Here is a 15072-nt window from a genome sequence, read left to right on the forward strand (position 1 = left end):
TCTTATTCTTCTTCTCACTATTTGCCTCGTCAATAGCATTCTTACGTTTGGCTTTATCATCCAGAGAAGATTTTGGACATGCAGAAATATTTCCGGAAATGTGGCCGATGTGTTCTTTAACTCTATAAACTCCTCCAGACATAACTTTGCCACACAGCTTATATTTAACTTTGTCCATATTCTTTGGATCAACTAACATTCCATACTCCCATCCGATATCATTTGACTTCCTTTTAAAAACTGAGATGGCATCAGACGATGCTCCGGTACTCTTAGTCCCATCCGACATTTTTAATCTAATTGAAAAAGCCTGCAACATAAACAATTTAAGTCTCATCCATATAATCTATATCTATATATGCTATATAGCAATACATATAGCAATATTAAGTTATTAACAGCATGCTGCTGCTTGCAGGTATGCTGCTGCAGCATACATAGTATATATTATATATATATACTATATATTATACTGCAAGAAGGCAGGCAAATTAGGAAGAACAGTGAGAGAGAGAGATACCGGTGGTTGGAGGAAGAACAGCGTCAGCGAGCGAGAGAGACGACTGGTGGAGGCCAAGGGAAATCAGAAAATTGGGGCCAAGAGAGACGATGGTCGGCGGTGGAGGAGGCGTCAGCGGCGATGAGGCTGAGCTTTCGAAGAGAGACAGTCGCGGTTGGGAGAGAGCAATCGGGGCAGACGAAGGAGAAATACAATCTGTATTGTCTCCTCTTTAAAACCCTAAAAATTTAAAAGTAGGCGGCCCAAGCGCTTAGGCGCCGCTTGGGACGCCTAGGCGTCGCCGACGGCCGATTAGGCGAACCGACACCTAGGAGGGCCAACTAGATGAAAATCGTGGCTGCCAACGGCCGCCTAGGCCGATTTTTCAAACACTGGCTGCACTTTATCCTAACCAAGTTAGGGTTGGTAGAACTACATTTGTATTGTCAAGTGACTCCTAAAAGTCAAGTTGACAATCCAAGTCCATGCTAAAGAATAGTGTGGCAAACTTTTATGCCAGAAGCCCTTCTTGACACAACCTCTAGGCTCTAATGAGAAAATAGTGATGAGATGAAGTTTGAACACAATCTTCATACGAGAAAATTTCATAAAATGGTGATTGAATGAATATAATTAATATGGTTGTATTCCATCACATAGGTAATATTGTGAAACCAACTTATATAACATGGAAACATAATCTTAGTAGGGTTCATCAATTATTAACCTAAAATATAAAAGTCTGAAAACAGATCTCTAATGAAAATCTACAGTGATGGGTGAATCATTAACGTCTCTAAAGGTGGTCATAAGTCTCTCGTGCTGTCTGGCATCATTTCAATATAGTTAAATATATTTATTGTTATGCTTTTCTCTTTCATATCTCACATATCAAATCTCTAGCCCCCCCAATCATTTGCTTTTTTCAACTCATGAAAACCTTATAGAGGTCTTTCTTCTCTTTTCCTATGTCTCCCAATCTTTCTCCTTAATAGTAGATAGCTTCTGCTTTTGATCCCTAGACACATATAGACTAGTAAACCAATAATCTTGTTTTAATCCTCAACTTCTATTTTACCACTCATATTTTTTTCTTGCAAGATTGCTGTTAAATATGATCTTGAATTTTTACTCATACATTTCAATTGTATTTCAGCTTTGCTTAAAAGTACAGGACTACGAACTGATGGGCGAATAGATGACAGGTCCTTCTGGATCAATTATGTTTCTTCTCTTTCTACTCCTTTGGCAATCCCTCTGGTGTACCCCAGGATGATAAGCATTCACAACCTTGACTTGAAGGTATGGATAAGAACCATGTTTTATACATGCAATCTTCTTCTGTTATTCTAATTTTCTTGCTGTGCTACTTTTGAATTGACAGGAGATTGATGGATCTCCTATACCTCCTGTTATTCCCCTTTCCAGTGAACATGTGAGTGATGATGGGATTTATCTTCTCGAAAATGGGGAGGATTGTTTAATTTATATAGGGAACTCTGTGGATCCTGATATCATTCAGCAACTTTTCGGGATTTCTTCTGTTGATGATATTCCAACTCAGGTGGGTGTATTTTCATTTTGAAATTTGTCTGTCCAACAATTTAGGTCACTAGTTGTTGGTTGATAAGAATGCACATACGAGTTTGAGACATGAATATTTTTTATGCCAGCTTCATAGTTGATATGTGATACATGATAATATTTGTTGACGAATTCCTATGATGGGTTTGTACAGTATTGACAAAGATCTTGAAGTCTGGATATATTTAATAATAGTTCTTACATTGCTATTTTTTTCTAAATAACTTTATGCTCTCCTGTGTTTCAAATTGTGGTCCTGATTGAGTGTGATCTGCTGTGTTTCAAATTGTCGGTTATGATTATTTGTTCAGTAATTGATGCAGATGGCTCATATAGGATTTACAAAGATCTTAAAAGTCTGTATATCTTGAATTTACAGTTCTTGTATTGAATTTTTTATAATTAACCTCTCTGATCTCGAGTTTCAAACTTATAGTCCTGATTTGAAGGTGAGTCCTATACATATCTCTTGGGTCATATTTTCTTTTAACTCTTCAAATGTTACATTGTAAGGTTTTCTGTGATTGCAAAAAAATCCTTGATTATTAAACTTAATACACCAATTGCATAGTTGATATATGTATGTGATTTGCTTTGTTGATGAAAATGGGATCTGTCTAATAAATTTGTGTACCTTTGTTCCATCTGTTGGGATGCTTGTATGTTTCTGCTCAATGACTTTATTTCATTGGCTTCAGTTTGTACTACAACCATATGACAATCCACTGTCAAAGAAGCTAAATGATGTTGTAAATGAGATAAGGCGCCAAAGATGTTCCTACCTCCGGTATGGTTGATATTCATTGAAAATTGTCCTTGTACATACCTTTTTTTTTTTTTTGGTGTCTGGTTTTAAATATATTCAGTATAAGATTAATTGAGATATGTTAGTATTTAATAATTGGCATTCTTATCTCTTTGCAGCTTAAAGCTGTGCAAGAAAGGAGATTCATCAGGTCAGTGCATTAGAACAGTCTGACAATCACGTTTAATGAGCAATAATTTGATTTAAACCAATCAAATTTTCTTCTTCCTTTATCATTGTTAATCATGTATTTGTAAATGCATTATGTGCAATGAAAGGTTGGGGTTCCACCAGTTTGTATCTTTGAGCTGTTGTACATACCAAAGTAAGGGGGCTGGCTTGGTGGCTGGCTGTCAACCTAATTTTTGAGATGTCTATGGAAGGCCCTCAAATAATTGACACCCTTGCATTTCATTTCCTTTTCATTTTCCTTTGACTTGTATATTAATTTATGGAAGGGAAACTCTTCATTTCAAAATTTGGTCGATCATTTGGCACTCGTCATGTGCTTTTCCTGAAGTCAATATCAAAGCACAGCTGAACTGCTCCCAGAATCTTCAAACATTCCAATGAAACAATTTTCGCCATTGTGTTGGCATATCTAGTCTGGTGTTCATAATCTTGCATGCAGATATATTCTGAAATTCAATTCTAAGAGCACGTGTTTATCCCAACTTTCCACTTTCAAGTAAAGGTTTGTGCTAAACGAGGAAAATGCAATTCCTCAATGAGTTGTAACTCCAAGAGTAAGTCTACATAAAAAAAAAGCATTTTATTATCACTGAGAATCGTTCTGCAACTTCACCAATGTTTTTGTTGTTTTGTTCTTCCACTCCAAGAGTAAGTCTACTTAAAAAGGCATTTTACCATCACTGAGAATCGCTTTGCAACTTCACCAATGTTTTTTTGTTGTTTTGTTCTTCCACCAGGAATGCTGTTCTTCTCTTATATGGTAGAAGACAAGACTCCCTCAGGCCTCTCGTATGTGGAGTTTTTGGTACACATCCACCGGCAGATTCAAAGTAAAATGACTTGATGGCATTCATTGCCGGTCTGATCTATATTTTGTATAGAACCATTGCACTTGGAAATTGAGATACATGAAGAGAAATTCAATCTGGTATTACCTTTGATGGCAATGTGGATTAAATTTTCCGACAAGCAAGCTGAGACCAAATAAGAGGTTCGGAGTCGGTGGCAGTTATAAATATTATTCTAAGGGGAATCAATCAGGGTAATATTACTTAATCGATATGCTTTTATGCTTTCTTTGTGTCATTTTCTTTCTTTCTTTCTTTCTTGTAGAACAGGAAAGATGTATATACAAGTTGTTTTATTACATGGTGAATTTTAGTGTTCTATTTTTCTTTTTTCTAAGTAACGATATTCTATTTTTCTGGTAGAATGTTTTTGAACTTTTGTATTGAGTGCCTAATGGTTTTATACCATTCCTTTTTACTTTTTGTTGCTTCAAACCAACGAAGCTTTGAGAGTAAATCTTTTAGGATCGATCTTGAGTTTGAATTTTGAAGTTATTGCAGATGTGGAGAGTTATGTTGTACTCTTGTGTTTTCTGTTCAAGTAGCATTTGTTAATTAACATATAGATCGAAAAAAGTGAGATATAGAAAATATTTTGAATAAAAATTTTTTTTATTGTATTTATTAATTTTTTTAAAAAGAAGTCAAGAAAAGTAACTGGTAAAGTTACTTATTAAGTTTCAAATAAATTTATATAAAAATTTCTTGAGTTTTTTGTTTTAATTAAGAAATTCTATTCAGTTAACATTCAGAGTTTCTTATGCTAATTTTTATATAGGGTTTATTTGATTTTGTTGTAATCAATTCCTTTGTTTTATTTGTTTTTGGCCGAGATTTTTTTTCTTAACAAAAAATAAAAAAAAAATAATTGCAGTGTTTGATAAAGTTGTTTTGCAAAATTTTAAAAATAAAAATAAAAATTATTTTTTATATTTTATTGGATATTTTGATATGTATAAAATTATATAAGGGGGTACTCTGTTTTTAAGTAAGTAATTTCATTAGCTAATAATAGCTATATTATATTTTAAAATATTCAATCAAATATTAAATGTTTTTTATTTTTAATATTTAAACACTTTTTATAAGTTTTTAAAAATATTTTAAAATATAATATATTTATTGTTAAAAAAAAGGGTATCGTGAAAATAAAGTGTATTAAATTCACTTTTAACTAGTGTTACTAACAAAATTTTAATTAAATAATAAAATTATTTAAAAATTAGAAATAAAATGTCTTAAAGATAATTAGTATTATTTTTATTTTATATTAAAAAAAAATATTCTTCTCACATAAGCGTCGGTCGTTGTTGGGTTCTAAAAGGGTGCAGGTACAGTTTTTTTTCTTTTTCTGTAGTTTTGAGTTATTGTTAAACAGTAATAAATGTATTTTATTCTTAGATAATATATATTTATTATGTTTTATTTTTAATATTTAAATAATTTTATTTATTATTAATCAATATTGTTGTTACCTGGTAACAATAATAAATTTGTAAAAAAAGGAAATTGTCGATGGATGACTCTTATGGACGATCTGACCGATGGGTGACCCTCTTGTGGCGTATATGAGCGATGGATAAGTCTTCCGATGGTGAAAACAACAATGGGTGAGTCCTTTGATCAGGTTGAGAACGATGGGTAACCTGTTAGAAAAAGAATCAGTTAGGGGCATGAGTGAAAGTTCCCGTGTGGACTCTCCGATGCTTAAGTCAGATCATCGTAAAAGTAGAGTACTTGAAAGCAAGAGTGTAAATACGAGAGAAAAAGATTACATACCAAATGAGGGAAAGAGACCTCCTATTTATAGCAACAAGAGGGGCATCCATGTGTCGTGTGTCCCGAGTTTCACGACAAGAATCTCGGAGAGGCTTTAACCGAGTCTTGCGAGAATAGTTTTAGGCTTATACTCCTGGAGGTGTTGGCGCAAGAATAGGGGGCACGCGGATGTGAGCGTGGCACCCTGGGTGACCCTCACTCGAGGGTATGTGCGAGCACAGGCAAAGAAAGCACAAGGGGTCGTGCGCGCAGGTACACGGGGCCGGGTGCGAAGTGGCCAACTCGCAGGGCGCACATGAGTGGCCGCCCGCGCGGGCGGCCGTGCGCTAAGGCGCGGCTCCCCCTGAGTGACCTCACTAAGGAGGGAAGGCTGCCTCCGAGCGTCCTCACTCGGGGGCAAGGCCAAGGGCACAACCCCCGCTAGGTAGCCGTGTGCTACCTGGCTGCGCACGCAGGGGGGCCGCGCCTGGCACGCCTGCCAAGCATCACTTGGGGGCGCGCCCTTCTGCCACCCCTGAGTGACCCTCATTCGGGGGTGGCATCCCCCCCGGGTGGCCTCCTTTGGTCACCCATGGGGGCTTGCCACGTGGCGCTTACACCATTCTTCACTTTCAATATTTTTTATATATAACAAATATAATTGCTTGAATATTTAGAAAAAAGATGTAATGCATGTATCGTGTAGTACATATAGCATTAATTGTTGTAATTTTGTTATCTATTTAAAGATGAGGACAATTAGTTAAACCTTATGCATAGTGATGATTTTTGTCATTTATGATAAATTTCACAATGTTAGTGACTTTTATCAAACATCAAGAATATCAATACCTTTAGTTTTATTGCAATTTTTAATTTTTTGTTTTCAAATTCACTTACTAAAAAAAAATAAACATTTAGGGTGTGTTTGATTGGCATAGAAAATAAAATATTTTCTAGTCAAATTTTAATTTTGGATGTTTGATTGATAAATTTTTTCATGAAATTTATTTGTTATCCAAGTATAAAAGTGTCATATTTTTTATAAAAACAAATAAAGTCAATTCTTAGGGGGACTGATTTTAATTTTTCATGAAAGTTGAAAGATGCTTTTTTTTCATTCTATACAATCAAACACATCTTTAATATGTTATGAAAATATAAAAATCAATGTTTTGATCATAATGAAGAAATTGTGACAATTAAGTTGCTTCAACCCAAGTACTCATTGCCTTAAGTTGTCAACATTCGGAACGCACAAGTGCCTCCCACATCTCTAACACCCCCATTTAAATACACCATGGACTCCTTAAGCTCCCTTATTTTAGCCTTACCTTTATGTGCCAGATCATCAACTTGATTGTAAAACACAATTAGTTTAAGAGGGGTGAATTAAGCTTTCAGTCTTTTCGAGAAATCAACCAATTCAAAACTGAAAATAAGCAAAAAAAAAAATGAAAGATTGCAACACACATGAGGAGTTACCTTAGAGAAGCCAAGAGATTTCAAACAAAGTTAGGCGTGTGGAAGAACGTTTGTGTGCAGACAAAAGGTCATGCAGGTGATCGGGGGAATTGAGTTAGTAGAGGGGCATGGATGATCGAAGCATCGAGATGATTTGGGTTTACTTGTGCTTATTTGATGCTAACATTACGGTGGAGCTGCATGTTGGGGTGAGGCTAGTGTATATGACTGTCGCTGCGAGGTAAGTAGGGACTCATGAAAAGGATTTTTGAGAGTGTTAATATTAATGAGCGATGACTGATTGGCACATGTTGACGGGCTTCGGCAACTAGGGTTAAGAGCTAGGATTTGCTTGATCCTACATCTCATTGCTTATGGTTGTAGAACGTTCCACAACAAGCTGTTGTTAATGCCTATTTTTGCGCAAGGCTATCAAGGGCTAGAGATGAGCACCAAATAGCTTGCAATAAAGTCATGCAGGGTGTGACGGACGTCGTCACCTTAAGGCCAAGCTTAGGGATCTTGAGGGGTGTAAGGCACAACCTTTTTTTCCTTGGAAATAAGGTGAGGGAATTAGAGACAAGGAGTCACTCCCTTAGTAGTAAGCGTGTGGGTGAATTGCGAGCTTGATGAGCTACAAGGAAAAGATAAGGAAATGCAACGAATTGCGAGGGTGATTCATAGGTCAGGCACTACGTTGGTGTAAAAGAGTCACCCTAAATAATAAGTGAGTTGGGGCGAACCCACAAATAGTTCTGGTATATAGAAACGAATGCAAAAAGTGTTTAGTCATAGTTAGCGAATGCATGTGCGATGTGCAAAATGGCTATTAAGAAGTATGGAGTCTCTCAAGACTATTTTGAACGAGGGCGAGAATACTTTATAGGTTTCCTTAGGCATGGATTGTGTTTGTTCTATAGCTATTTGGAAGGAAAATGTTTTGGGGGCCACGCCCTGAGTTGGTATTCTATGATGAGTGCATAATTTCATATATTTATTTCCCTTACATATAGTCTTTTGGGTGAGCTTTATGCCTTATTGTGTTAATTTATGCTTATTTTTATGGTTAAGGCAATTTTGGATAGGTTATAATAAATTGGGCTTTTATTTAGAAAATTTCAACTTTTTAATATTTTAACCTTTTGGGGTTCTTGTAGATTTTTGACCATGTTAAAGTTCAAGAACATGAATGATGTCTTCAGAGATTTTGTAGAGAATTTCTTGGGCTTTTAAGAATGGTATTATTTTTCCAAATTCGAGTTCGTTTGGGCCTCCAAACATTGCTTCAACTTTAAGGTCGAAAAGTTGGGTCAAATCCTAATCTGATTAGAATTTTGCACAAATACTAAATCTTTAAAAGGACATAACTTGAGCTTATGGTGTCCAAATCGAGTGATTCAAAATCTAAATTTATCTACACATTCTAAACTACAATTCTTAAAAGGGGCTGAAGCCAAAAGCCTTTTATCTGACCCAAAACGAACTCAAAAGTAACGGGAGTCTAGGAAGCCCTAATTCTTTGGCTGATTTGGATTCTTTGTTAGGGGCTATTTAAGGTCTTGATCCAAGCTCGAGAAAGAGGAACTTCCAGGAAGAAAAGAGGTAGAGAAGCACATCTAAGAGGAGAAAGAAGCATATTTTTCATATTTTTCTTTTCTTTTTGTATTCTTTCTCTCATTATATGTGGCTAAACTTTGATTTTTCGGTAGAATGATATTTTGAAGCCATGGTAAAGAACACTGTGAGATCTTTTTGAGTTTATTTACAATCTGATTTTCTCTTGAATATTCATGTATTTTCTTATTTTAATGTTTATAATTGTGTGTTTTGATTGCATAGACGGCGACTATTCAATTATTGACGCATGATCAATTGCTAGCTTGAATATCAAATTCGTAATTATTTTTCTTGCATAAGTAGCAACTAGGGTTGATGATTATGGACAAGTTTTTGTTCAATTCCTAGGGAGTACATGTGTTAAATTAAATAAACCGAGCTTGTGTGTTTATTGTTCAAATTTTGTCTTGTTTCCACAAATTTAATGTTGCCTTTGAATTAAATTCTAGAAAACTTGTTCTAGGGTTGTTTGAAGGTAAGGGTTAATTGAAGAGTTTGTTTTAATTAACTAAGAAGTAAGAGAAACATTGAATGAACAGAGCTTGTTGTTCGTTCTAAGACCAAGTATTTAAGGAAAATTTGTGACTTCTGCATCAATGATCAATGTCATAGCCATTGGTGGATAAATCCCTTCTACCGAAAATGTTTCTATTGATTTATTTAATTTTTTACATTCTGATTTTCCTTACTAATTTAGAATAATATTTTATTTTTAATTGTTTAAATTTCAAAATTCAAAACCCCCCAATAGTTTCTTTTATTTATTTTAATTTTTCAAATGAATAGATCTAACCAATTCCTGTAGATACGACCTTACTCATCATTATCACAATTTACATTTTTAAGAGTAAGAATTTATTATTTGTTGGATTCGACACCATCATTCTATGATAAGGTTTCGATCGTAAGTTAGCGAGGAGGGTGATTTTACCTAGCATAACAGGTCTTAAGGTCTTAGATATGTCAGAGGTAAACATAATTCCAAATTTGGAGTGTTAAATATGGAGAGGATTTAGACATCAACGAATGTTGACAGTATTCTAGAGGTTTGAGGAAAAAGGTCAAGTTAAGGAACAACCCAGAATTCTGATAGCGACTGTGGGGCAATCTAAGACGCCTCTTTGGCCACCTGTGGCTTACTTTTGACTTCTAGGCTATACATATTTTTGGACTCCCCATTTGTAGGTGATGAGTTTGTATTGTGAGTGCTAGTGAGTGCGTGGATGAAATAAGGTTTTTTGGGAAATTGACTAGTGGTGCTTATTACTTAGGGCTTGTGTTTGCCTGTTTGCATGCATGTCTATGCAATTGGCATATATTACGATGCGAGTAGCATGATAGGAAAGTAAGCAACGTAAGGTATGAAACAAGATAGCAATACCTAGTTGTTTATTCATTAAGTATGTTTTTCCTCAGGCTTGCCAACCATAAGGGTTAGAGTAAAAGATGTAAATGCAATACCAGATGGTGTCTTACCTCAAATTGTGGCATGGATGTTCGTGCGCATGGTGTAATCGCCTCAAGCGGCATGCTTATAATATCCTATCATCACCATTAATAGAAATCCTAACTCCCCAGTCTTAGAATTGAGGTTAACGAGCTTTGTGTGTAGTATGGAAGAATGTCTTGAATTGTGGTAAGGGTGTAGTGACACCTCAAATAGTGAGCCGATAAAGGTTCTTGGAAGTTTGAGCTATATCTCAAGCTACGATTTGGTGAGAACTTTTGTGTTAAGCCTCGAGCCCTTGTTTGGTGATGGTTTTTAGGGATTTGAGCATCTAGCTATGACTGGGGATTAAACTTACGCTTTCAGTCCTTGGCAGATTGTTAGTCTCGAGCCCGGCCACCCCAAGGCATCTACAACAGCCCCCAAGGACCTAGGTTACTTATATGGACATGTAGTGAGGAGCTCATTCATGGGCCATGTCCGTAAGAGGTGCATAGGTAGAGCATCTCTCAACTTTTTGTCGTTGGGCATCCCCTAGCGGGGAAGCATTTGCGTTTGCATGATTGTTTCATGGCAGTCCTAGATAAGATTTTGGACTAGGCGAATGAGCACTTTATGTTGGGCTCCCCATACTTGGCGCTTGGTATGATGCCTCAGTTTGTATATAAATGTCCTTTGTTGTACAGTTAGGGCATTTCTTGTCATATTCTCATGTACCCGAAATCCTTGGGGGGGGGGGAGGAGTGCCAAAGTTCTTAACATAAGATTAAGGCATGCATGATAATAAGGATAAACGAGAGCATAAGTGATAGGGAATGTACTCGCATGTATGTGAGCATACTTTATATTTCAATACTCATATAGGGGAATGAGCAATGTGTCAGAATAGGAAAGCAAGTGATGCAAATACAAAGATAGACAGAGGTACCTGATCGTTTATGATGGGAATATGATTTCCAGAGACCTATCAACCATGGAAGTTAAGACAAAACATAAGAAAGAAGTATTTAAATGATACTCTACCATGGTTTTATGTGCGAGTAATTGCATGTATAGCATTGTCGCTTTGAAGGACATGCTTGCGCTTTCTCTATGTCTCCATAGGACCTTCCAAACACACAGGTTAATATAAAGAATAGGAAGGCCACTTAGTGCAATGTGTTACCTCAAACCTGTGCACGAGTAATTGTGGGTAGTGCACATTGGCCTTGAGTGGCATGAGCTAAGGCGATGCGTTCATCCTTTCCCGTGACTGTTGTGTAAGTAGATGTTGGCTCCCTAGTTTCAAGGATGTGGGAGGAGCTGGTTGTTTCCAAGTGCAAGAGCACGATGAATGCAGGCGCATTCAAGAGATTTATGCATCAAAAGGATATTTGAAAAGACAAGTGATAGTAAGTAGTTTTTGTCGAGCGTACCTCTTAGATCAAGGTGTGTTGACTTTGCAAGCCATGTATGTAGGCTTTTCTAGATCGCGATCCTTCCTCGAGCCATGAGTGGGCGAGGGTAAATAGGGATTTTTAGTGTTTTAATGCAATCAAGGTTGTAAACCACATACTGGCTCCTAATTGACTTGTGATTCTTAAAGATAGGATGAGTGTCTTTGTGAGTTGTGATCTAGTGTGCTAATGTATCCATGTTAGAAGATTGTCTTGAAGGGCACACATGAGTTGTCCCCAATTTGAGAGTATGAGGTAGTCGACTTTTCTACACTATGATAGGTAAATAATTTTGAGTTACCTTCAAGTGGAGAAGGTTAAACCTTTTGGGTTGCTAACAAGGATGTCTCGAGCCATATGATTGCAAGAATGTTCTCGTGGGTAAAAACCTTATACTTAAACCAAGTAGGCTCTCTAGTAAACTATTAAGAATATACAACCATTGTTGTTAAAATTCTGATTTTATGCGTACGATTTTACGATTTTACGATTCGAAGACCCCCAAATGATTCAAATCCCATGTAAAATCCAATTTGAGATAAAATCCTATAAAATCTCGATTTTACATGTACGATTTTACGCTTCAAAGATCCTCAAACGATTTTATGATTCAAAGACCTCCATTGATTTAAGTTGTAATTTAGAGGATGTTTCCAACGTCTCAATGTCACATAGCATCTAACATTGGAACTTATGCAATGAATTGTTATATTTTGCCTCTAAATTAGAACTTGATTTAACATTGATTACATAAGTTCCAATATCACATAGCATCTAACATTAATTGCATAAGTTCCAATTTAGTTGATTTAAATTATAATTTTTACTTGATTTAACATTGATTACATAAGTAAATCAAGACAAACAAGTAATTAATTAATGGACCACCCAACTCCAACTCGGGATATTACTTGATTTAATTAATGTTAAATCAAGAAAAAATTACAATCTAAATCTAATGGAAGACGTTAAAAGCATCCTCTAAAGAATTTTAAATTATATTTTACCTTTAAATTACCTATATTTTGCCTCTAAATTGCCTATATCAACTTGTTAGTTTTTTAGCTATATTTTGGAAGTATCATCTTTTGAATTATAATAAGGAATAATCAGATTATTAAATGATATTAATTCATTTTCTACAAAATTATATTATTATAAACATATATTTACAAAAATTAAAGGGTATTTTTAATTATCTCTAAAATCTTACGATTTTACGATTCGATTTTACGATCCGATTTTATGGACCCTATCTCAATCCCACTTAAAATCCCTATTTTAACAACCTTGTATACAACCTCCTACTTAAACCAAGTAGGTTGTCTAGGAAACTGCTAGGAAATACTACAAAATATACAATATGATGATCTAAGAGTTAAAACCCTCAATTACAAGATCTCTCTAAATATACAACAAGGCTTTAACAACAAATTATAATTTATCTACAGCATTGATTGAGAGAAAAGATGAAAGAATAAGAACTTGTGAGAAGGATTAGAACACTTGTAAGCTTTTATCAGTTGGTCAATGCATCTTTGGGCTGGTATTTATAGCTTTCGTTCAATCTGAATTTAATAGTTGTTTAACAAGCCGTTGGAGCATTTAACACCTACAAAAACTAGTCATTTAAACATATCAATGAAGAAACAGTTGATACTTTTTCAAATTGGTCGGTTGTTTCTTCAGAAAATTTAAAATCTTCTTACAACTTTGGGCATACGTTTGATCTCTTTTAATAACAGAAATATTTAAATATCTTTACTATTTGAAGCTGAGATCTAGAATGAATAAACTGTCGATGAGGCATTATACTTCTGTGTTCTTCTTTTATTCTGAAATGGTATTAGAGCAATTTTTTTGAAACCCTAGGCCCATCGATTATGTCGATTTCGCCGCCTTCTTTGTCGCTTTCTTTGTCGATTTCGCCACATTCTTCGTTGATTTCTCGCCTTATTCTCATCGATTTCTGACACAGCGAGTTCCTCAACACGGTTTTGCGATATCGTCCGGTGGTTGTGCGTCCGCGAGTCTCCTTTGTTCGGAGATCGCTGGTTTCGGCAGCGGCGATTTTGTGAGTCGATTTCCCATCGGCTTTCTATTCCGACGATCTTCTTAGTCGATCGGCGTCTTTTCTTCTATCATTTTGTTTCTTTGAAGTTTCTTTTTAGATCTGATTCAATGGTGATAACTTCACCGGATTTGTCTTCCTCCTCGATGAGTGTTCCAGCCATTGACGATGGATCTGGTCCCTATTATCTACACCATTCAGACAGTCCAGGCCTTCTCCTGATATCTCAGCCATTGACGGGGGAGAACTATGCTTCGTGGAGTCGGGCGATGCTCATTGCCCTATCGGTAAAGAATAAACTCAGTTTTATTAATGGCACTATTTCGCGACCTCCAGGTGATGATCCTCTCTTACTTAACGCATGGATTCGGAATAACAATGTTGTTATATCTTTGTTGTTGAATTCAGTTTCTAAAGACATATCTGCTAGTGTGATATTTTCTGAATCTGCACATGAGATTTGGTTAGATCTTAAGGAGAGGTTCCAGCAAAGTAATGGACTGTATTTTTCAACTGAGATGTGATTTGATGAATTTAACTCAAGGACAATTGACTGTAAATGCATATTACACTAAGCTGAAAATAATTTGGGAAGAGCTTAGTAATTATAGGCCAGTCTATTCTTGTGGGAAGTGCTCTTGTGGTGGTACAAAATCCCTTACGGATCATTATCAAACAAAGTATGTAATGTCGTTTTTAATGGGGCTACATGAGTCGTATGCTCAGGTTAGAGGCCAACTATTGCTTATGGACTATTTCCCCTATAAACAAAGTGTTTGCCCTTATATCTCAAGAAGAACATCAACGGAATATTATGGCTGTAGGAAATGATCCAGTGACATTCTCTGTTAGGCACGGACAAAGCAGGAATAATCAAGGAAAAGTTCAAAAAAAGGATAAACCTATTTGTACACATTGTGGTTTTAGTGGAAATACTGTAGAGAAATGCTATAAACTACACGATTATCCTCCTGGATATAAATCTAGACAAAGGAATGGGCCTAATAATAATATGCAATCTGTTGTGGTCAACCAGGTATTTTAGGCATCTTCTAATCAGCCAAAAGATAATGACATTGGGGGAAATTTTGTTCAATCCTTAAGTCCTGTGCAGTACCAGCAGTTGATGAGTATGCTGAGTTCTCATCTTTCATCTACTAAAGTTGAATCTGATATTCCTGAAAAATCTTCAGGTATCTGTTTTTTGACCTCAATCAGTCCTATATTCAATTGTTCTAGATATTGGATAATAGATTCTGGTGCTACAAGTCACATATGTTTTAGTAAGTCTTCTTTTGAACATCTAAGGCCTGTTCACAACCATTACTGGATCTTAGTTTCTTTTATTGGG

General features: G+C 35.8%; 1 protein-coding gene across 4 annotated transcripts in view; it reads left to right on the forward strand.

The window, feature by feature from the left end:
* Positions 1-4254, forward strand: part of LOC127810975 (protein transport protein Sec24-like At4g32640) — a 94225-nt gene extending 89971 nt beyond the window's left edge. For all 4 annotated transcript variants that reach the window (XM_052350623.1, XM_052350624.1, XM_052350622.1 and 1 more), the window contains exons 22-26: positions 1656-1801; positions 1884-2063; positions 2782-2870; positions 3008-3039; positions 3818-4254. In XM_052350623.1, the coding sequence (XP_052206583.1) occupies positions 1656-1801; positions 1884-2063; positions 2782-2870; positions 3008-3039; positions 3818-3924 (554 nt within the window). In that variant the 3' untranslated portion in view covers positions 3925-4254. The remainder of the gene's footprint in view (positions 1-1655; positions 1802-1883; positions 2064-2781; positions 2871-3007; positions 3040-3817) is intronic.
* The last annotated feature ends 10818 nt before the right edge of the window (positions 4255-15072 follow it).

The sequence above is a fragment of the Diospyros lotus genome, chromosome 10 (genome assembly GCF_014633365.1).
Source record: "Diospyros lotus cultivar Yz01 chromosome 10, ASM1463336v1, whole genome shotgun sequence".
Classification (NCBI taxonomy): domain Eukaryota; kingdom Viridiplantae; phylum Streptophyta; class Magnoliopsida; order Ericales; family Ebenaceae; genus Diospyros; species Diospyros lotus.